General features: G+C 42.2%; 1 protein-coding gene across 6 annotated transcripts in view; it reads left to right on the top strand.

Annotated features, from left to right (window-relative positions):
- ANKS1B (ankyrin repeat and sterile alpha motif domain containing 1B) overlaps nucleotides 1–24,518 on the top strand; it is a 730,881-nt gene that overhangs the window by 94,733 nt on the left and 611,630 nt on the right. For all 6 annotated transcript variants that reach the window (XM_026648981.1, XM_026648980.1, XM_026648979.1 and 3 more), the window contains exons 2-3: nucleotides 7,614–7,694; nucleotides 17,062–17,218. In XM_026648981.1, coding sequence (XP_026504766.1) covers nucleotides 7,614–7,694; nucleotides 17,062–17,218 — 238 coding nt within the window. The remainder of the gene's footprint in view (nucleotides 1–7,613; nucleotides 7,695–17,061; nucleotides 17,219–24,518) is intronic.

The raw sequence follows: 24,518 nt of genomic DNA, 5'->3' as shown, positions 1-24,518 counted from the left end.
TTTGGTGGAGGTTCATAGATTATAAAACCAGAAGAGACCATTATGGTAATCTAGTCTGCCTGCTGGAAAGCACAGGCTTCTCTGAATTAATTCCCATTTGAATTAGAGCATATCTTTTAGAAAAAACATCCAATCTTAAATTAAAATTTTCTAGTAATTAAGAATCTACCAGAACGTTTGGTAAGTTGTTTAATCACCCTCACTGTTAAAATTTTTCTTTATTTTACTTTACTTTATTTTATTGTAGTCTAAATTTGTCTAGCTTCAACTTTCAAGAGTTAGTTCTTGTCTTCCCGATTGAAGAGCCCTCTATTATCAAATTTCTGTTCTTATGTAGGAATGTATAGATTGTGATCAAGTCATCGCTTAACTTTCTCTTTGATAAGATACATAGATTGAGCTCCTTGGGTCTTTATCATTAAGGCATGTTTTCCAGTCCTTTAATCATTCTCAAGACACTTCTCTGAACCTTCATCAGTTTTTCAACATCCTTCTTGAAGTGTGGACACCAGAAATGGACACTGTTTTCCAATAGCAGTTGTACTGGTGCCAAATATAGAGGTAATATAACCTCTGTACTCCTACTCAATATAACCCTGTTTATACATCCAAGGATCACATTAGACTTTTTGGCTACTGCATCACACTGAGAGCTCATGTTCAGCAACTGATTATCCACCATGACCCACAAGTCTTTTTCAGAGATACTGCTTCCCAAAATAGTCTCCCATCCTGAAAGTATGTCCTGCATTCTTTGTTTCTAGATGTCTGACTTTACATTTGGCCTTGTTGAAATGACAATACAATGTAAGAATATAAACAGAATAATTCCCTCTCAACCACATTTAGTCATTTTGTTCTTCACAGGAACTCTCTGCTCAGCCATCTAGTCCTCCAAATGCACCTCATAGTTTAAGGGGGAAATTTTGTCCTTTGTACAGATAGTAGCTAAAAATTGCAGTACTATACACCACAACCATAACTGTCCCCCTAGGAATGCCAGCCTTTCATCATTGTGTTCACCAAACTACCAACTCCCAGCACACCAAACTACTACTCAAAGCACCCACAACTACTAGAGTTGGGAGAAGTTAGTATAGTTAAGGGGTTTCTGTAGAGGGGAAAGTTGAGGGGGACAGATTCATGCTGTGATGTATGGTCTGTACTGTATGATAGGTTGTGGTAATGGTAATTACTCCTGGGAGAATTCTGCGCCACTGCGCATGCGCAGAATTTATGTCCCCTGCAGATTTCTTTGCTTCCCTGTAGAAAAATGACTTTCTGATGGGGAAGCAAAGGGAAGACACAAGATCAGTCATATGGCCCTCCCCAGCAGTATGTTTTGGGTGCCCAGGACAGCCGGCAGAGATGTAAATCACTGTGGGGCAGGGGGCGGGACTGGGGAAGACCCGACTGGTGCCTCCTATCCTGCACTGGGCTCATCTTCTATTCCCATCTGGGCTGGGAAGGACAGGACTTTCTCTTCCCCTGGCTGCACAGTATCCAGGGCTGTGTCAGAACCACCCCCAGATTTCTCCCCTGGCTGTAGGAAGCTCTGCAAACTGCCCTCCTGCACTTTCTGCATCTATTGCTCCTCAGCTGCAGGGGGAGGGATCACTGTACAGAGAGCTGCTCCCCCATACACCCAACCCCCATGCATCCAGACCCCCTCATACCCAGACCCTCCCGCTGATCCTCACTCCCCCCACACCCAGAACTCCTCTTGACAAGCCTCACTCCCCCTGTACCTGGACCACCCCAACAAGCCACCTGCACCCAGATCCCTACCCTAACGAGCCCCAACCGGCTGCACCTGGATCCCCACCCCACTGAGCCCTACTCCCCAATATCTGGAGCCCCCCACTGAGCTCCCCATGCTGAGACCCCCCTGCCAAGCTCTATCCCTCCACATCTATACCCCACCTGCTGAGCCCCAACCACCTTCACCTGGACCCCCCTGCAGAGTCCCATTACCACTGCACCCAGAACTCCACAACAAGCCCTTGTGCATCCAGATCCCCCCCGCATCCAGGTCCCCCACTGAACTGCCCACACCCAGAATCCCCCATACAGAACCCTTTCAACCCACACCTGGATCCCCCCACACAAAGCCCCTCCACACTTGTATCCTGCCTTGCTGAGCTTGCATGCCCACACCTGGTGCACCTGGCACGGAGGAGCAGGGCCCCCCATGGGGTGTTTCTGGGGCAGGACTGGTCCTTGCACTGTGTCAGGGTTGTGTGCAGCCTCACCGCTGAGTCCGTGTCCTGGGGGGGAGCTGCACAGTGATATCCCATCTCTGTACAGCCAGTGGTCTGTGCTCTCCAATGCCATGATAGAGCCTCCACATTTATTTGAGAAATAAAATTTGCAGAATTTTGCAGAATTTTAAAATACTGTGCGCAGAATTTTTAATTTTTTGGCACAGATCCTCTGTGCTGAATCTGCACTAATTCTGGCTCCCTCAGTATCTATGTGTGTCAGTGCAGTACAGCCTAAGGCAGCCTGTCATGTCACCACACTTCCCTTGGGCTTCCTTCAGCAACATAGTAGAGTGGTCTGACCAATAGCGACAGCTGGCCTGCGCCAGTAGACTACTTCTTTCTGGCTCCCTCCAACAGTGTGGCTCAACCCAACCCACCATGTTATCACATCTTCCATAGGCTTTGTACAGGAGTGTAGCAAAAGTAGTCTAGCCATCACACTAGCCTACCTGTGCTAGTGTACCTTCTGTATTCCCACCAGTTCCATAAGTTTGGGTCTGTGAGTGTGTCAATGCAGCCTAACCCAGCCTGCCATTTAACCACTCCTTTCACTGGCTTTTCTCAGCAGCAAAGCAAATCAATCTAGCCCATACCACCAGCATGCCTGTACCAGCAGACATCCAAATAGCTGGAATCTGCAGGAAAAGGTAAAGCTAAATTTTTCCCCTTCCAGGTTCCCCCCTGTGTGTGTCATGGCAGTTTAGCCTAGGTTTCCACTTTATTGGTTGTGCTGAGAGTTGCCCCAAAAACAATGCAGAAGAGAGGTCTAATATCTCATGCCACCATCATGCGAGTGGACAATACAAATGACTTTAAGCCTGCAGCAGCAGGTCAGTATTAAGGGAGAAAAGTGGCCCAGATATGACATAGTTGTAAAGCCACTGTAGCATGCCTATCTGAGCAAGGGAAGGTTTCCAAACACCAGTGCTACTGCACAACAATTCTAGTCTCTCAGTCTTAACCTCCCCTTTGTCAGAGGATGTTCCTCTCTTAGTTCAAGGTGTGCACGGATTGTGTTAGCAGCAAACTGCTGTAGATGTAGAGGAGTTTAACATCTCATTAGAATGTTAGTCAAGACAAAGACCCCAAGGATTATTAACATCTTGTCCTTGAAGAGCCTTCCACCCATGAGGAAGGAGAAGTAGGAGTTTCTCCCAAATATTTCATGCCTTCTGCAACTAGTCGAAAATCCTATGGGAAACATGAAGGCCAATAGGCTTGAATCCAAGCTAATTCCTTATAGAAAGATAATTCTATTTTTAAGAGAACCTTTAACCAAAAGGGGAAGGAATTTATTGCAGATTATTTTAACTGCTGCATTATTTTCAATATTGCTTTTCAGAAGACCAAAGATAAATCAATCAATAAATAACAGCATTTGGAATGAACTAGTTCAGATTGTAACCATTTTCCTTTTTTCTCAGAAGTGATCCTGATAGACCAGGGGAAGGAAGAGAAAATATAATAGGAGTACTTGTGGCACCTTAGTCTCTAAGGTGCCACAAGTACTCCTGTTCTTTTTGCGGATACAGACTAACACGGTTGCTACTCTGAAAAGAGAAAATATATACTTCAGAGGTGCCAGCCCTCCCTAATTTTCCACAATCCCTGGTGTTGCTCAATAACTGCCCTATGTGGACCCTGCTGGACTACGTTAACATGCTCTAGGTACCTCGAGTATGCCCCCAAGGTCCACAGGGGGCAGTTAGAGCACAACATGCATCCTGTGGCTAGTAAAACCAGCAGCCCAAGCCACACTGACAATTGCCATGGCTTGCTTCCTGTCAGACCCTCACTGTGCAGTCTGCAGGAGAGGAGAAGCCAGAGGGGCAGGAGGAGACAGTGGCAGAGGAGAAGAGTGGGAACATGAGAGATGAGGGAGAAGAGGATTAGGATCATCGCAGGAAAGTGGCCAAGGCCCAGGACTGGCTAAAATAATTAAGGTCCCTTGGTGGCATAGGAGAGAGGCTTTCCCAGGGCCGATCCTCCCCTTCTCCCTTTTTGGGGGTGGGGGTCGGTGGCACAATAGGGGAGGGGACCCAGACCTCCCCCCCCTTGGCAACATACAGGGAGGGGAGGGGAGAGGAGCGAGGAGAAATCCTGGTTTCTCCAGGGGCAAGGGAAGTGAGAGAGGAGGGGACTGGGGCAGAGAGGTCCTGGTTTCTGCAGGGAGAAAGAAGGGGAGGAGGTGGGGGGAGAGAGAGGTCCAAGCCACCTCCTTAATTCCTCTCTAATTTTTTTCTTAAACAGCCCTAAAAGTTTCAGAGTAAGGTTGGCATCTCTGACATCTAAAGTGTCTGAATAATTTACTGCTGAAAATGTATTTAAAGAAAGGGTCTCTCCACATAACCTAGTATAGTGGTTCTCAAACTTATTGGATCGTGTCCCCCTTCTTTGTGTCTGTAGTTGTTTACATCCCCACCCCGCTCCTGCCACACAAGTACATATACAGCCACCCAGATCTGAAGGCAGAGTGGGGAGTGGTGGTGGCTGTCTGGGCACCCGACTCTGAAGGCAGTGCCACCAGCAGCAGCAGCACAGAAGTAAGGGTAGCAATACCATAACATGCCACCCTTACTTCTCTGCTGCTGCTGGCGGCAGTGCTGCCTTCAGAGTTGAGCGCCCAGCCAGCAGCTGCTGTCCTCTGGTCTCCCAGCTCTGAAGGCACTTGGAGAGAGAGAAAGAGAGAAAGAGAGAGCAAGAGACGGTCTGAGACCTGACTTGAAAACCTGACCTTTTCAATCCAAAACCAGACTTTTTTATACAATTTCATTTCACAAAAATGTTTGAAAGGTTTTGTTTCAATTCCATTCCAGAACAAAAACAAAATATGTAACCTTGAAATCATTGCAAAATGGAATTATTGTCCTCTGGTCAACTGTACTTTTGAAAACTTTAACTATGGCCCTTGGTACACAGTCTGGCCTTAACAACATAGGCCCTGATCCTACAAACAAGCATGTGCTTTACTTTAAGCATGTGAATAATCCTATTGACTTCAATAGTTTTGTATTTAAAGTACATAGTTTGTACAATAGTTATGGATTTCAAGTACTTAAAATACATATATACTTAAATATAGGACATGTTTAAGTGTTTTCAGAATAAAGGCCTTAATAATAATTCTAGATTTAGCTGTATTTTGAATATGTTCTTTCAGTGTTGCGTAAAAAAACTAAAAACAGTAAAATATTAAATACTATATTCATAGCTGTAAAAATACAGTTACTAATCATCCCCCACCTTTTAAAGGATATATTTGGCCTAATGAATATGTTGATTTCAGAGAAGAGAAATTAAATGGCAAGAATTTGTTTTTAAATTATTCCATCATTCATCAGTTGTCTCTAAAGCAAAGTAATAAGCAATGAAAGATAACCTATAGGGAAAGTAATAAAGCAAAAAAGAGGAAAAGTTAGTATCCCTTGAACAACTATTTATTGAATTGACACCATAAAAATAAGGAATCAAATAGGTTGAGATGAAAACAATTTTTGGAATTAGAAATACTCTCTCTTTTTTTCTATTGAATGGAAACAATTTTTGTTCTTTGATTTGTCTGGAGGCTAAGCCTAAGTACAGCCATCGGTGACAAATCAGTGGATATGTCATCTTTAGAAGAAAAGAATTAACATCTAATAATGTTTCTTTTGTCAAATTTTTAATATGCCAAAATTCCTTTCAATTCTTCCTTCTTCAGGAAGCTGAAATTAACTATTTTAATTGACGGGTCCAGAGATAAAGGTGACTCTTATAGCTGCAAGTTGCTCTCATGACATATTGAGTAACATTTTAAAAGTGGCTGGAGTTCCTATTATTGGACACACAGTGAGAATCTCTGGGTAAAAAAGAATAGACATAGTGCTTTGTATGTATAATGTTAGAACATAGGAAAAATGAAATACAGTTTTATAATTCTTGAAAGACACCAAGAAATAGATTTTGCTTCGTAATAACTTCCAAGAAGACATTTAAAGCCTGAACCTGCAAGGGGCTGTGTGTCCTCAATTCCTATTGATTTCAGTGGGAGGTGAAGTATTTAGCACTTCATAGAATCAAACTGTCCATAATGTATGGTGCCATTTATACAGAATGGCTATAATATTCTTCTTGGAAAAATACAATTATTTATAATTCGGAACTAACTAATCATTCAGGCACAAATACTGGAAAAAGACTGAAATATGGAAATAGGTAATCTCTAGTCAATAAATACAGACCTTAATATAAGAGTATTTAAAAAAATATTAGACATATCTAGCCATTTCTACAGCCATGTCTGGTGACTTTGATCATAGCAAACGCGGAATTTGTTTTTTTAACTGAATTGCTTCAGACCATTTTCTTTGAAAACACAGCACATAATTCCCTAAGGAAATAAAGCAAGAATATTGTTTGTCTATGAAGGCTGAAAATTATGTTCATACTCGGTATGAACCAGGACAGCTGCTTAAGTCTCATAATTCCATGCACTGAAAGTTAAAACATTAATTTTTGAAAAGTCTATATTGGATAAAGTAATATAGTACTAAATGCTTCCACAATTTAAAGGGACATAGTTTGAAATTTAATCAATTAAAAATGAATTGAAAGTACTTTCGGGTACTGCATTGATTTTTGTAGTTTTACAATCATATTTTCCTACTTTAAAAAAAGTTTTTTCCCCTCCATGTTGTTTTTTGAATAACGGAGGTAATCAACAGGGAAACTGACTGTAAAGGACAAATAATGAAGCTGACTATACACAAATTACTGTCAAATGCACAAAGTTAGCATGCTGAATAAATAGAGAAAATATTTTTTACTGATTTTTTGGTTATATAATCTTAAGAGTTATTTGTCAAAACAAGAAGTACATATAACAGGCAGAGTGTGATTTTTAAATTGACAGTATCTCTTTAAAGAAGGTTATTGGCAACAACTAATCTCACACTAGTATAAATTAGAAGTAACTGAACTGAAGTCAACAAAGTTATACTGGTGAAAAACTGGTGTATATGAAATCACAGTGTATCTCAATATATTCAGTAGAGAATTCCAAGTAACAGAACCTTATTACTGGAAGAAGAGATCTAACTGGAATTACAGAATAGTCATTAATCTTTAAGAATTGCCCTACATGAAGTTCAAGATTGCTATAAAATGAACATATGCAAAATGATTTTTATAAATAAATATGTCATCAATATGTCGCTTTCCACATACAAAGCATTTCTAGATAATTTGTGCCTGATAAATTAGCCACTTACATTGCAGGAATCTTTACATTCATATTATAATTTCACCTATCTTCAAACATTTTTGTTTGCCATTACGAACAATAACTTCACAATTGTGTTTTATTTGCAGCATCTGGCGAGGCCCAAATATAAACTGCACAGACAGTTCGGGTTACACTGCTTTACACCACGCAGCTTTAAATGGACACAAGTAAGTGCCATGTGCCCAATATTTATGACCGTATTTCTCTGGGTAAACTTAAAGCTTGTAGCATAACACTGACTTCTTCTTTGAGTATTGTCCCTATGGGTTCCATTTCAGTTGTTCCTGTACCCCATGTGACTTTGATCAGAAAATTTTGGTAGCAGTGCCCAGTGTTCCCTCTAATTTTTCCCACCCATGTGCGGAATGAATTTTGTTATGTGCACCAATATCAAGTATATATAGGGCAGTGTCAGACGAACTGCCCTCAGTTCCTTCTCAGTAGCTTCAGCCTCACATGGAGCAACTTGCAATATGCACTTCTTTACAAGTCTGATTTTAGAACTAGTTTTTCCTATAATTTAGTAATTATATATTGACCTCCTTAGTTTTATTTTTTGTTAGTGTTTGAGGGGATTTTTTCCAAGATAACTTTCATCTCCGCCCCATGCCTGCCCTTGTTTGAGGTCGCCCCCTCCAACTCCCTGAGGGGTTTCTCCTTCTTCTTTTGAAGGAAATTATTTTCCTTGCTTGGGTTATGCCTGGATCCCAAGGTTTTAAGCATTGCCTAAGTTACCAGCAGTGGGTATTACAGCACCAGCTAAGGACCTTCTCAGATCCAATGCAGTTAATGGAGAGCTTTCTAGAGGCCAAAGGGTTGCTAGTGGCAGAATTTCCCAGGGCCTTGACATCACACAGGTCGGACCTGAGAGAGACCTGGGAGGGCAACATCTAGTCAGTAACATGGACTCTAAGGGGTCCACCCCCAGGGAAGTCCTCCAAGATGGTCAGACTGACCACTAGGCCGTGGGAAATCCAGGGGGCAACTTGGTTGGGCTTGGACATGAGACCACCAGTGAAACAGCCAGTTATCTCAAGCAATTGGCCGCTACTCCATGGCCGAGTTTACCCCAAGCTAGGAAAGATACTGTCAGTGCCAGCCCCATAGCTTAATAATCCTGTGGGCAGACAGGGTACATCAAGAGAGATGCTATCTTATGGAATGTGAATACATCCAGGACTGGACTGCAGAAACCCACCTATTGAAAAGGGTTCTCCCCAAGTTGATGGTGCCAGTGATGGTCCAGAGGAAGGGAGTTCAAGGACTCTTGGATTCTACCTGTAGTCAGACAGTGATCAGTGGTCCAAGCCTCCTTAGTAGGAGATGATGGCACTCCTAAAAGTTGTGAATACTTACCCCGACCAATGTTTACAACTGACCGCGGGGGGACATACCAAGGTTATAATCGTAGCTCTGGCTGAGAAATTGGCCTACCCTATAATCATAGGCTCGGACTGGCCATTTTTTGGCAAGTTATTAACGAACATGCCCACCGAGTGAACATGGGTCCAGATTGATCATTGCAGAATTAACCCCAAAGCCTGGTAAACCTTGGGAAGTTGGAAGACCCTAAGGAGGGCACATCACAAGCAACATGGTCATAAACCCTGTAGGGAAGGAAGGAAGGAAGAGGTAATCAACTCCCAGGGTGGGAGTTTTGTGGAGGAACAGAGGAATGACCCTATACTTAGAGAAAAGGAGGCATTAGCAATTAAGTGGGCCATGGATTCCCTCAGGTATTTCCTGCTGGGCAGTCCCTTCTCCTTGATCATTGATCGTGTTCCTCTATGCTGGCTCCATACCATGAAAGATCTGAACCCGCATATAATATGGTGGTGTCTCATGTTACAGTCCAACGGCATCAGGGTGCAACATCAGGTGGGAAAGGACCACACTAGAGTCAATTTTTTTTCTGTGGGAAATCGGAGATGGAGGTGACCTGCCTGGAGACTGTCCTTACAACTTGAGGAGTGGGATATGTGAGCTGGCATGCCTTCACCCTATTGAGGAGGAAGCTAACAAGCTCTTCAAAGAAGGTAGCTAATGAGCTTTTCTGGGTCCAGGCAGCACTAACCAGGCACACCTTCAGGGCTTGCTTGGCCTTAAAAATAGGGAAACCTGCCACAGAAAGGGGTGACAACTCGGGGAAGACTCAGAGACTGCTGGTTCTTCTTTGAGTGATTGCTCATGTCCATTCCATTGTAGGTGTGTGTGCTCTCCACATGCATTGGTGCCCGAAGTTTTTTCCCTCAGTGGTAACTGTAGCTACTAAAAGGAAGAGGGGTGTCTAAGGATCGACTCTAACCCTGATCAGCACAATAAAAAGCCTGCCAACAAGCTGGGCTCCAAAAGGTGAATGAGAAACTGCCCAAGAGACTGAACACTTTTCTCCCCCTTTTTCCTTTCTTTACTTTGATCCCCCGCATCCTTGGGGAGGCAGGAAAGACCTTTATTTTGTCTGGCTATACTCTTGTATACCCCAAGCAAGGGAAGGACTCTGTGAGTGCCAGAGAAGGGAAGCAACCCAAACCGTGGTCTGGTGGGAACTCAAGGGGTCTCCACCCATCACATGGACAAGTGTAAGACTTCCTAAAGACAGGCGTTCTGCTCTGCTGACAGGACTCATTCAGTAACAGCCTCTAGACTTGTTACAAGTATGGGGAGCTGTAGTGAGTACCCACAAGTGGTATCTGGCCGGGAGAAAAATGTCAGGCAGCACTGGAGGGGACAGACACAAGGGGTTTTTGCCTCTGAGCAACGTAAGTTATATCAATATAAGTGGTAGTGTAGACATGGCCAGACTCTGTTAGAGATCATTTAGAGGTAATTACAGCTTTCCATTCCATGGTCAAAGGACTCTCAATCTTTGCTCACCCCACCACTTCTTGATTTATTAAAGGATGATCAAACCTTTTACTGCATCTTAGACAACTGACCCTGGCATGGGATTTAAGCTTGTTCCTCAGTGCCCTGATGAGACTTCCTTTTGAACTATTGGATCCCTTCTACACCTCTCTAAGAAAATTGCATTCATAGTGGCTATTATATCTGGTAGGAGAATTGGAGAATTAGGAGCTTTAATGACTGACCCTCTACACCACCTATTATAAAGAAAACACCCTTGCTTTTTACCTAAGGTCAGTACATATTTCCACATTAACCAGGTCACTCAGCTGTTGGATTTCTACCTCAAACCTCACCAAACTAAAGATGAAGCTTCTCTTCATATCCTAAATATCAAAAGAGCATTAGCCCTTTATTTGGAAAGGACTAAACTCTTTAGGGCCTTCCCCAGATTGTTTGTTTCTTTCACACATAGAGTTAGTGGAGCTCCTGTCTTGACCCAGAGACTTTCTAAGTGGTTCTCTCAATATATCCTCTCTTGTTACAAGGCTATTAATATCCAACCTCCTCCTTGGGTCATAGCCCACACCACTAGATCACAGTCTACCTCTACAGCCCTATCAAAGAATGTTTCAATTGCAGAAATATGCAAAGTTGCCACATGGGCTTTGAGTCACACCTTTTCTAAATATTATGTTCTAGTTCACACCAGGGTATTTGTTGCCTGTGGTTCCGCAGTTTCCAGTCAGCCTTAGATCTGTCTCCGAAGCACCTGTCTCCTTAGAGGGTACTGTTTGGGAGTCATCTGTAGGGACAGTACTTTAAGAAGAAGTTACTTATCTGGTACAGAACTGGAATTCTTTGAGATGTTTGTCCCTATGGATGCTCTACCACCTACCCTCCTTTCCCTCTGCTTCAGAGTTTTTGCCTTATGGACTTTGCAGTAAATAAAGAACTGAGGACAGTTTGTCCGACACTGCCTTATATATCTTCGGTATGGGCCACAAAGATAGCAAGGGCACATGTGCAGACTGAATGGATACTGCTACCAAAAGTCTCAAATTAGAGGCACATGTGCACCTAAATGGAACACTCATTCTCAGAGAACTCCAGTTAATGTACCTCTCCGTCTTAACGTGGGTGAAAACAGTCTAATAAATTGACTTAACAAAAATATTTGAATTAAACTCCTTTCCCAAGTGGCATATATACAGAAGAATTTCTGGGAGTATATGATTGGCGCTGAAGAGACAATATCATGATCAAACAATTAGAACAGGAAAATGAGAGTCAGAATCAGAGTTTTGGATTCTGTTTTGATTGTTCCACTGTCTCTTGTTTGTCTTTGAGCAAATCTCTTAGCCCCTCTGCGTTGATTACCCCATTTGAAATTCGGGCTATTAATACTGTCATGTCTTTTCATAGTTTGAAGAAGAGTTGGACATCAAGACTGGAGATAAGGGCCTGATCCAAAGCCTATTGAAGTTAATGGAAAGACTTGCATTGACTTCAGTGGGCTTTGGATCAGACCTAAATAAAATAACATAGACCCTGAATTATTGTATTCCTAAGTCTATTTTGTTCACAAATAGTTACACTCTTGGCTGAAGAAAGGTGAAGTAAGATAGGAAAGACAGGGTATTTATTATGTGTGATTAACTGTATTACACAAACCTGCCATTTCTCTAATATTACTATAGATCATATTCATCTTACAGTCCATAAGTGCTAATTTTATTTCTAAATTAACAGACACAAGAGAAAATAATGCTAAGGTCAGTATTGTGAATCCTCCAAGTTTCACTCCTGGAGCTAGGTTCAGAATAGTCAATTACTGTCATTTATCTCCCTGGAATTAGCCCAAAGTAATTAATGTAGTCCACTAAACTTTGAAAAAACAGAAACATCATGGGCCTTTCCTTATGATTTATTCCTTGTGCAACTGTGTATTCCCAGTTGTCAGAAGACCAAGGCTTAGCTTGCAAAAACTGCCCAGTTTTTTTAGTGTAGCTGTGAATATTTCAGAAAATATGGGAGTATTGAACACACAGCATCGCTTTGCTACTTTAAAAAGTGAAAATCTGAGCAGAAGCATAAATGTTGCAATGATATGCAGAACCAGCCATAGACTTCAGGCTAATCATAATAACATATTAGCATTCTCCAACATAAGGAGGGTATGATGCCTCTTTAGGTCTATTTACATTATCTATTTAGTTAGTGTTTTCATATATTACACTATTTTTTCTTTCAGAGGTTAGGATATTATTTTCAAACACAATCATTGTTAACCTAACTCTACTTCCATTGAAGTCAAAGGCAGGTTTAGACAGGATTTTTTAAAAATAGGATTACAGCAAAAATGGCTAGAATTTGAAACTTGAAAGTTGGTATAGACATAAGGCACAATCCTATGGGGTATAAGTACCTCCTGACAGTTGCAGAGCATCTTCAACTCCGACTGACTTCAAAATCAATTCTGAGCATGCTCATTATAATTTGGTAAGAGTTAGGAATACCTAATGAAGCCTCAGTCTCCCCGTGACCACTCTGAGAGATCACAATGCACATTTATGCTGCCCATTTTGACAGGCAAGAGGACATCTGCTTCCTTGAGCAAAGGGATGAGCAAAGCAGGAGCGTCTGCTGGGAAAATTTATGTGAGGGAAATTGTAAATATCACACTGGTACACACAGGTTTCAAAATTGTCCAAAAACACTGCCTGTCTTATCATCAGGGACAGAAAACAAAACAAGAGTGCATTTTTTCTGAAGATCCTGTGATTGGGTATCTGCATATTTGTTACATTCAATAGTATTTTCCAAATATCCAGCTTTTACTATTTTTTCAAAAAAGGAAATATCTCTCTGTGTTGAAACAAAAGAGTTGTCACAATGTAAACCTGTTAAAAACAGTCTCCAGCCAAACAAAAAACAACCATCTGCAAGTGTGGAAATTAACTCTTCCCCCCTTCCCATTCACCTCAATAAATTTTTTTGTGAATTTCACATGTAAATGAAAACAATTTACAGTAAAATTAAACAAAGACAATGTCTTTTTTTCCTTTTAATTTTAAATAGCAAAAGAAATGAAATGACAAAAGGTACATTAAAATGTTAGGGTTGCAAATTAAAATCACAAATAATCAGAAAATTAAAAAAATAGCATTTTCTACAGCAACATTAATTGACTGTATTGCAGATATATTGCATTGTCTGTTCCTGTCTTTTTCTGGTTAAGCTTGTAGGTTATAATAAATATATTAGTATTTACTATAAAATATACAGGATGCACAATGGAGCCGAATCAACATTGTTACTGGAGTCTTAATTTTGACATTTTCTGATTGTTTGTGATTTTAAATATGTACTTTTAACATTGCTTTAATGTGGTTATTCACATTTATATAGAACATTTCTCTTAAACTCCTTTAAAGCTATTTTTTTAGCTTTAGTCCATGACCTCTGATTCTTGTGTCCTATCAAAACAGCTTTTATCCTATCAGTTTCATGGCATCCACAGTACATACTCTTCAAATGAGCTGTTAGAAAGACATCCATTCTTTACATTTTTGATAGATGTCTGTAGTAAGTTAAGGTTACCTTGGCACTCTTTGAAAGAGTAGAAGATAACAAACAACCTTGAACATCAAAGTCTATTTTAGTAAAAGAAGAAACGTTGGCCAGAACATAGAGGATATTTACCACCAAATGCGTAATATGCTATGTTAGACCTCACAATAACTGCCCTATTAGTGGCAAACTCAGTACTTTGTAAAGTGCTGTGGGAGACCTAGAGCATGAAAAATGCCTTCAAATCAAATTCAGAACTATTCTAATTACACTTTTTTACCAGTTCATTCTATCATTTCTATCATTGTTCTATTCTGTACCTTTTATATCTCACCAATCATCTTTTTTTACTGCCAGTGTTCATCATTGTGTACTGCAGCCTACTAGTAGTCTAATAAGTTATTCAGGGGATGATATAATACATTCCTTTAAGATGTCATTTATGGCCATCCAATATTTCTATTGTACGTCCTTATTTTCTATTTGAAATCATTCTTGGTTATGTTTGTTATCACTCCCAGGTCTTTTTATTGCTTAGTGTTCAGTGAAAAGTATACTCTTTAGGCAACTTTTACCCCCTTTGACTTCATTAATTTGTATCTGCCCAAACTGCAACTTCTGAGCTATCCATGCTCATAAACACTATAGCTTTCCCTGAATTTTGATTTCATTGTTCTACATCATTTGCTGGTCCATCTGATTTGGAGAAAACAAAGTATAAAATATGTATTTATTTACTACTACATCTTAGTTGTATTTTGATCAAAATATTTTGCTTATAGAATAAATATTGAACCTAACCCAATTGCTGCAGTACTCCATTCATTATCTTCTATGTTTTTTAACTTTTTACTAGTACAGTATGCTACCCTTTAAACAGTGTATTATATTTTCTCAATCGAGTGGCTCTACTGTTGTCCTGAAGCACAACTTCTAGGTTAACTATGCCCATCAGCCACTTGAGGCAGTTCAAGACACATTTTTGTTGGATGTCAAAGTGTTGGCCTCCTAAGAGCCCACATCATGCCAAACCTCTCAGCCATTTGCTTCCACCAGGAAGTAGTTGAAACACAGCAGTGATTGGACTTGTTTGTTGGGTCCACCTCTTTTGGATCAAAGACGTAGTAGGGCTAACCTTGCTTCCTGTGGCTTTTTTTCACAGTTTGACCTTCTCAGTGGTAGGTAAAGCCCAGCATAAGATGTCACTCAAGACCCAAGTGCAACAGTCCATTAGACTGCACAGCCTTTATTTGGCCTCCCTGTGCCAGATTTGTCATGTCTTCTTCAGAAGGCAGCAGTGCTCTTTCAGTGGCAAGATATGGGTGTATCTCAGTCACTGGTAGGTTTTCTCCCTCCTTCGTCCAGTCTCTCTGACAGTATGCCATTGTTCTTATTGCAGTGTTTGGGACAGATTTAGGGACCACAACTATTTCCTCAGGGTTTACATTTGCCTGTATTTTTAGTCAAGTCCTAAGTTCTTAATGTATTAAATAATGTTTTTCTTGCAGTCTGCTTTGAAAGTACTCCTAAGATTTTTGATACTGCCAGTTCTTAAAGACAGGGCTGGCTTAGGGTTTTTTGCCGCCCCAAGTGGCGAAGGGGGAAAAAAAAAAAAGCGCGATTGGTGGCACTTCGGCGGCAGCTCAATGGCGCCACTTCATTCCTCGGCGGCAATTCGGCGGTGGGTCCTTCGCTCTGAGAGGGACCGAGGGACCCGCTGCCGAATTGCCGCTGAAGACCCGGACGTGCCGCCTCTTCCCATTGGCCGCCCCAAGCACCTACTTCGTTCGCTGGTGCCTGGAGCCGGCCCTGCTTAAAGAGCCAGTGTTTGCTTGCCAAGAACTGCCTCTACTAGCTTATGGGTGTAGTTAACTTATTAATTATTCAGGGCTGTCAGAAGATCATTCCATCCATGAGAAGACAAATTTAAAGGTAGGACACAACTGATTTATTTTTTAGCATACTTGCTAATTGTAGCTCATACCTTACTATCATTTTTAAGCAGAACTTCCTATTGAAATCAATATGGAATTTTGCTTAAAAACCAGTGGCTTAATATAGCACCTTCTCATAGACTCATAGACTTTAAGGTCAGAAGGGACCAATATGGTCATCTAGTCTGACCCCCTGCATGATGCAGGCCACAATAGCTGACCCCCCCACTTTCCCTTAGCTCTGCTGTTGAAGTCTCCAGATCGTGATCTAAAGACTTCAAGTCGCAGAGAATCTTCCAGCTTGCGACCCCTGCCCTATGCTGCGGAGGAAGGCGAAAAACCTCCAGGGCCACTGCCAATCTACCCTGGAGGAAAATTCCTTCCCGACCCCAAATATGGCGATTCTATTTAATCTCTTATTATAAAGTATGGTAAAGCCCTACAAATTACAATTTAAAAATGCTAACAGGAACAAGATATAGATGAAAAAATAATAACGTTGTTTTGTTCCTCATTGATCTTGGGAGATGGAGAGTAAGAAGCCAAAAATGAAAACAGGATTTCCAGGGAGATTAGTAATCACCCAAGTGTGGTATCGTTAGATGATCTCTTGCTATGGGACTCTGTGGAGGCAATGTCATGAAGAAGAAAAAGGGGTTACTTACCAAGAGTAACTCTCGTACTCTAAATAAACTGCCTTCCACTCTTGCACTGTGCTTCAGAGCTCAACTCATAGCAAGACTTCTGAAGGGGAAGAGGAACTAGGGAGGGGATTCTTATACCTTCATTCTGTGCAGTATAAGTCTGGAGGGACATGCATGTGCTCTCTTACTGTCAGCTACTGTTTTAAAAGGTTCAGTGACTATGTGGATAGGCTCATGTGTCTTACAGTGTGTCTCTGTGGAGGCAATGCATTAAAAGAACCAGCATTACTGTCAGTGAGTAACCTCTTTATTCAGTCAATAAAATAAAGAAGAAACATGAAATTCAGCATTTTGGTCTATGTTTTGCAATCTGTATTCAGTTCTTAGGCAAATTAATTTCAGTAGGTTTGCATGAATGACTGTGGGATTTGGCTCATCTGTTATTAAGAATAAACATTTTGACAATGTGTACAAACTTTATAAAACAAGCTGTCCTCTCAATTTTTAGCTTTTTTCCTTCCTTCCCCCCTGTTTTCCAGGGATATAGTTCTCAAATTACTTCAGTATGAAGCATCAACTAATGTGGCAGATAACAAAGGTTATTTTCCTATACACTTGGCTGCTTGGAAAGGAGATGTAGATATTGTGAAGATTCTCATCCATCATGGGCCATCACACTCCAGAGTGAATGAACAGGTGAAGTGATTAAAAATCTTTGTTTATGTCATCAGAAAATAAAAGTAAGTATTGTTTAGGTTTGACAGAGTTATAGCCAGATTCAGCAAAATATGTCTGTTTTCCATGCAATTTAATGCTCTAGAAACTTATTTTGGGGTTGGTAAAGTCTTCCATGTTGCATGTGCAGAATATATTTTCTGCTGAATTGGGCATAGGCACTAAAGAAACTATATTTAAGGAAGATTGAGACATTGCTATTTGTTTCTAGAGTCCTTTTGAAGGCAAAACTTAAGCTTTCACAGTACAATCGAGTATAATAAGCAACATACTCACTTATAACGTATTCACTTCCCTAAAAACTTTTATGCAGTAAATTACAATAGTTTCCTATCTATTTGGAATGTAACATAAGACAAATTTATTGTGCATACATATACTACAAACAAATATGGTATGTGTATATATATGTGAGTAACAGGGGCTAAATGATCCATCCCTTCAGCTGCATGGCAAATGCTGGCAAAAAAGATATCATAGTAGGTAGGGGGCAGGATCTGTTCAACAGGCTGTTAACTGGTGATATAGCTGCTGCAAGACCCTCTGTGGCTGTTATGCATGTTTCATAATAGTTGCACTTGTGGGATTAGTGGCCAGACAGCAGACGATCCTTGAGCAGAAACCGTATCAACTGACCCCCAGGCTCAGGTATTTTCCTAATCCCACCAGAGCTGTAAATTAGTCTGTCTAATGGCACTACCTGGCCAGGAAACCTCTCAGTGCCTTACAGTATAACAGATTCTCTAGACTCCCAGCCTGCTCTGGAGATGGTTCCTGTTCCTGCCCCAGCCTTGCCTAGGCCCCATTCCAGCCTTGTCCATGGGCTGTTCTGATTGTGCTCCAGATCTGTTATACACCCGCTCCAGCTTGCATCTGCCTCCTCACCCCCAGACCCTTGGACTCTGACCATCCATCTTTGACTTTTGGCATGTATCTGGACTTCAGCTACAATACTCATTTGGCTTTGTCTACGGACTCTGATTTCAGTTTTGACCCCAGCCTGTGCATGGACCCTGGTGCCAGCACTGCCCTTATCCCAGTCCGGACCCCTATGTCTGGCTTCAATCTCTGCTCCATCCACAAGGCCTGACTACCTGGAACCAGCACCTGACAAGGACAAGACTAGTTGAGTTACAGGATTATCACACTGTCAATGTGATGCACTCTTCTGCAGTGTGAGTGCTGCTTCTATGAAAGAAAGAAGCAAGGCAATCTCTATGGCTAAACCTGGCCACCATCTTGAAGACTTCTCAGGCTTCCTTATAGTTCCTGGGTTCTTTGTCAGCACACTTTGAGAAGTAGAGCTGGTTGGAGAAGATGTTGATTTTTTTCATGAAAAAATTAGAAAGAAATGGAAAGTTTTCATTTCATTAGAAATTTTGTGTTTTTTTCATTTTTAAGAAAAACATTCAAAATGAACTACATGAAAATATTCATTTTGCTTCAAACTGAAAAATTGCATGTCTTTTTGTGGGGAGGGGGAGTTCCTTCCTTTTCTGAATGAAATAAAAATTGCATTTAATTTGTTATTAAATTTTTCATTACAAAAATCAAACCAAATGAAATTTTTTCATGACAAAAATTTTGACCAGCTGTACTCTAAATCTGCTTCCTGAAGTAATGATTTGCCAGGAGCTGCTGCCAGTGCACAAAGGAATAATGAACAGCTGCTGGCCTTACTGAGGCTCTGCACGTCCCTGCCAAAGGGCAAACCATCCCTGTTAGCCTGCACAAAGGCAAGAACTCACTTGCTAGAGAAGAGGCCCTCCCTGAAAGAACAGATGAGTCAAAAGATGAGGTAAGAGTTGTCAGCCCCTTTCAGTCTATGTCCCTGCCCCCAGCAGTCATTAGGTGAAGTAATAAATGCTTCATGAAGGCTTATGCTTTTTAAAAAATCTTTTTTCTATCCTCCAGAGAAAAATCCTAAGAGTCTGGCTAAGACCTTCCTTGGAAACTTCCGTAACTTTGTTCAGACAATTATTTGCCTCAGCCCCTAAGACTAAATTCATAAGTATAAGTGCTCAGGCTTTGGCACTCCCTAAGTCTTGTTGTTTTGTTGTGCCACCAGCCTCCCCAGTTTCCTCCTCAGGAAGGTGAGGTGTCAGATTGAGCCTGAGGTGCAGCCTGCTGATTTAGCAAGGAATCTCAAATGAAGACTGGGAAAATGGACTGAGGACTGTCTGAGCCTATGAGACTTGGAAGGCCAGAGGAGAAACTGGATTCTTCAGAGCCACCCTTTTCCTGGGGATGGAAAAGCAAGAAAAAGCTTGCCCTGTGCCTGAAATTTTATGTAGACAGCATTTACCTTCATGGATGACAAACAAGATTGTTCAGAAGATGTAACTGTCACAATGCCTGGAGTGGCTCACAGCTAAGAATGCCGAACTCAGGACTGACTGTCAGAAAATAGGGCAGACACCCCAAAGTGGTGGTATATTCTATCATTAGATTTCACCAAGCCAGTAACAAAAGTGTACTCCTGCATCACTATATTAGTTTTACCTTGGAGTCACAGACAGTCCCCTTAAGCATTCCAGCCCCCTTTTACCACCCAGACAAACTGGACTTTATTATGAAAGGTTATTAAAACCAAATTCACCACGCATTAGGTTACTTCCAGCCCCAGAGGGCCAGTCACTTACCCGCAGGTCAAGGTATACTTCAGATCTCACCAAAGACAATGCTGTAGCCAATCCTTAGTAACTAAACCATAGATTTATTAGCTAACAAAAAAGAGAGAGTTATTGAGAGGTTAACGCAGATAAAACTACATTACAGTGGAATCAGAGTTGTAGTCCAAATGATACAGAGATGTAGTGTCTGTTTGCTTTCCATAAGTTCCTCAAGGTTTCCCAAAATAATTTTGGGGTCCTCTATCCAATCACATAAGATTCCCCCGTCAGAACCCAAGCAGTCTAGAGATGAACAATCTCTCCCAGGATCTAGTATTTTATAGATCTTGCTAACAGCAAGACAAGCTGAAAACAGTTTGGCAGATGTTCCCAGCATAGCATGTGTCCATAGATTTCCCAGTGTGGGACACTCAATGACCTACTCTTTGACACTAACCTTCTACTTCCCATGCATATACATGTAATCCAGTTACACAGATTTACATAAGGTAATTGCCAGCCATTCATTATAACAGAGATAGATAAGTGAAAACAATACAGGTAATATTCATTAGTTTCATGCAGAGTATACACATCTTTGATCTTAAGGTTAATTAAGTACAGGATACAGACAGATGAAAACAATACAATCATCAATACATTTCCCTTGATTTCTTATCAACATCAGGGAATGGGTTTATGCCTACCAATTCATTTAACATCTCTTTGATATCCACTGACAAGTGAATGGGTACAATTAACACTTCTTTGGGGTTGTGACCTGGGCCGGCTAGCTATAAGCGCCACAGTAGCTCCCTCAGGAATTTACAGGTTATTTGACCTGTCAAGTGGATTTTATAGTCCTGCACTGGTCAAAGATAGATTATTTAATCTTGGATTCCAATGTCTCCTTCAAGGATTCCTTAGATAGAATGGTGGTGGAAGTTACCAGAAAGATTTTTTTTTATCAAAGTCCCATTCACTTCTTGGCTCCTAATGATTCTTCCTACGTATTCAGATCTTCAATCTACTGGTTGATCAAGCGGAATCTAGAATTTTGTGCCACTAACCCTAAAAATGATGGGAAATCTCTCAAAGATTTTGCTTGCAATTAATAGTTTAAATGAAATCAAACACCCTGCTCTCCTTCTGACAGCTAACACATTAAGCTCGTTCCTGATGGCATAGGTGGGGAGACCTTTCCTTCTGGAATCATGGTCCTCAAAGCATCCACTTTTGGGGTAAAATATTTACCCCACTCTTGGGGTAAATAAAAATATTTTATCCTCTCAGAAAACAAGGTTTCCCTCCCATGTTATAAAACTCAAACCTTCTGGATTTTACACTAAGGGTTACTACTTTTCCATCCCTGAACAAGTGACTTATCCAGTATTAATATCTTGTCCCTTAGTGCAGTAAATGACATGGTAGACGATGGGACAGTGAGCACTTCCCCTCTAGTGTCTAGTATTCTGAAACATTCACTTATTGAGACTCCCATTTGGTCCTTAGTTTCTCCCTCTTGTACTAGAGAAACTAGGTAAACCATCATTTTAAGCCATTCGGTGCAACAGACCAACATCTTTTTACCTTGGAAGTGGTGTTTCTAGTACCATTTAAATAAACATATTATGTGCATTATTATAGTGCCTCTGGACCCTGATCAGGATTTTGCTAGACACTAAGAAGACACAGTCCAGACCAAAAAACCTTACAATCTAATTAGAAACAACTTCAGCTATGAAGGCTGTGGAAACTGTGGCCTTATCTTGCCATCCACCATAGTTAACTTTTCACAGGGATAAGGTATTAGTTAGGACTTACTCCAGTTTTCTTCCCTCAGTTTTGTCCCCTTTTCATTTGATATTTCCTTCCCAAATTTCTGACTCTGTCTCCAGGTAAAGATAAAATGTGGCACAACTAAGATTTGAGAAGCAGCCTTAAGTTTTACTTAACCAGGAATGAATACTTCCATAGTGTGGACTGACTGTTTGATCTTTTATTAGCTGTCTAAAGAGGGAGAGAGGGTGTAAAGCTATGTCATAGCCAGCTGGAACAGATCCGATTTTCAAGAAGCCTGTGCAGCAGCTGAGACCCTGTGCCAGATCAGAATTTGGGCCCATTCCACTTGGGTTGTTGCCATCTCCTGCACAGAAAGAGGAGAAATGATAGTTGATGAGCTGTGCAAAGCAGCAACTGAGCATTCTCTTTCCATACCTTTACTAAGCACTAACAGCATTTTCTCACATCAGTCAGGCCTTGGCTACACTTGCAGATGTACAGTGCTGTGAGTTAAACCTGACTTCGTGCAGCTGAGTAGGGAAAGCGCTGCAGTCTGTCCACACTGACAGCTGCCCAGCGCACTGTCGTGGCCACATTTGCGGCAATTGCAGCGCTATTGGGAGCGGTGCATTATGGGCAGCTATCCCACAGAGCACCTTTTACCATTCTGGCGCGGTGGGTTGTGGGAAGGGGGCGTGGGTGCGGGGGATTCTGGGTCCTGTCCCAATGCCCCGTGATGCATCGCTTCGCATCCCAGAAATCCCTTTGTTTCCGTCCACCTTTGGTGCCATCTTTCAACGGTTTCTGTGCAGCGCGATCTGTCTGCGGGAAATGGAGTCCGAACTCCTGAGGCGTATGCTGACGAGTCTTGCCAGCACGTCACGTTTGGCTGTCGAACTATTCCTTAAGATCCAAAGTGACAGTGAGAGTGAGGGTGAGGAGTCTGATGATGCTATCGAGCCACGTAATGCGTACGACACAAAATTGCTTGTGGCATTCACAGACATGCTCAGCATCGTGGAACGCCGCTTTTGGACTCGGGAAACAAGCACCGAGTGGTGGGATCACATCGTCATGGAAGTCTGGGATGACGAGCAGTGGCTGCAGAACTTTCGGAATAGAAAAGCCACTTTCATGGGACTGTGTGAGGAGCTTGCCCCCACCCTGCGGCGCAAGGACACGAGATTGAGAGCTGCCCTGCCAGTGGAGAAGCGGGTGGCTATTGCAATCTGGAAGCTGGCAACTCCAGACAGCTACCGGTCGGTTGCAAACCAGTTTGGAGTGGGAAAGTTGACCGTTGGAATCGTGTTGATGAAAGTTTGCAAGGCCATTAATCGTATCCTACTCAGAAGAACCGTGACTCTGGGTAACGTGCAGGAAATAGTGGATGGCTTTGCACAAATGGGGTTCCCTAACTGTGGAGGGGTGATAGATGGGACGCACATTCCTATTCTGGCACCACCCCACCTAGGATCCGAGTATGTTAATCGGAAGGGGTATTTCTCTATGGTTCTCCAGGCACTTGTGGATCACCGTGGGCATTTCATTGACATTAACACAGGCTGGCCTGGAAAGGTGCATGACGCACGCATCTTTCGGAACACTTGGCTGTTCAGGAAGATGCAGGCCGGGACTTTTTTCCCAGAGCGGAAGATCACGGTAGGGGAAGTTAAAATGCCCATTATGATCCTTGGAGATCCCGCTTACCCATTAATGCCGTGGCTCATGAAACCCTACACAGGGAGCCTAGACAGCAGCAAGGAACGGTTCAACTACAGGCTGAGCCGGTGCCGAATGACTGTGGAGTGTGCCTTTGGCCATTTAAAGGGCCGCTGGCGATCTCTGTATGGGAAGCTGGACTTGGCCAAAAACAGCATCCCCGCGGTTATATCCATGTGCTGTGCCCTCCATAATATTTGTGAAGGGAAGGGTGAAAGCTTCACTCAGGCATGGACCACCGAGGTTCAACACCTGGAGGCTGAATTTGCACAGCCAGAGAGCAGGGCTATTACAGGGGCCCAGTGCGGGGCTGCAAGGATTAGGGATGCCTTGAGGGAGCAATTTGAGGCTGAAAACCAGCAGTGATATCTGGTGCCCTGCATGGGAATGAAGTGCAGTAGTTCCAATCTTTAGGAATCAGTGTTTGCTAAGCAGACAAGCAGACTTGCAGTGCCTGTTTATTTCCTGGGCTAAGGAGTCTTTTACTTTATGCAATAATAAAGAATGTTTTCAAAGCCAAAGAATCCATTTATTGAAAAGAAAAAAAAGTTATTTATTGAAAAGAAACAAGGGGGTGGAGTGGGGAACAGTACAATCACAGATTCGCGTATGTCCTGTCTGGTGTGCTGTGCAGTGCGTGCTGCACTTCAGGACAGCTATACTGCATGGTGAGGGGATTGAGTGCAGAGGGTAAGGATCGTGGTTTTCAGGGCTGGGTGGTGAAGATACTGGTGTTGGAGGCAGCGGATGGCCTGAAGAACATGGAAGTTGGGGAAAGTGGGTTGGAGGTGACAGTGGGGCACAACGGATAGAGTTTTGGGACAAGGGCTGTAGGGGAGGTGGCGTTTGCGTTTGCGGTACTGCTCCTCTTTCTGCATGGCTACCAGCTCCTGGATAGCGTCTGCTTGGCGCTCCAGGATGCTTATGAGCCTATCGGTGCTTTGCTGCCGGTGCACGGTGCTTTGCCGCTGGTGCGCTGCGTTTTCCTGGCGGATACTGCTTTCTCTCTCCCTCCAGTCCTGTGCTTTCTCATTCTCTTTAATAGATTGCCGCATCACTTCTTGCAGCATGTCTTCTTTGCTTTTTTGCGGTCTCTTCCTGAGTCTTTGCAGTCTCTGAGCAGGCGATAAGAGGGACGGCTGAGGTCT

Source organism: Terrapene carolina, unplaced genomic scaffold (genome assembly GCF_002925995.2).
Source record: "Terrapene carolina triunguis isolate 2854851 unplaced genomic scaffold, T_m_triunguis-2.0 Scaffold68, whole genome shotgun sequence".
Taxonomy (NCBI): domain Eukaryota; kingdom Metazoa; phylum Chordata; order Testudines; family Emydidae; genus Terrapene; species Terrapene triunguis.
The sequence above is the reverse complement of the archived record's forward strand: the minus strand, read 5'-3'. Positions and strand labels throughout refer to the sequence as shown.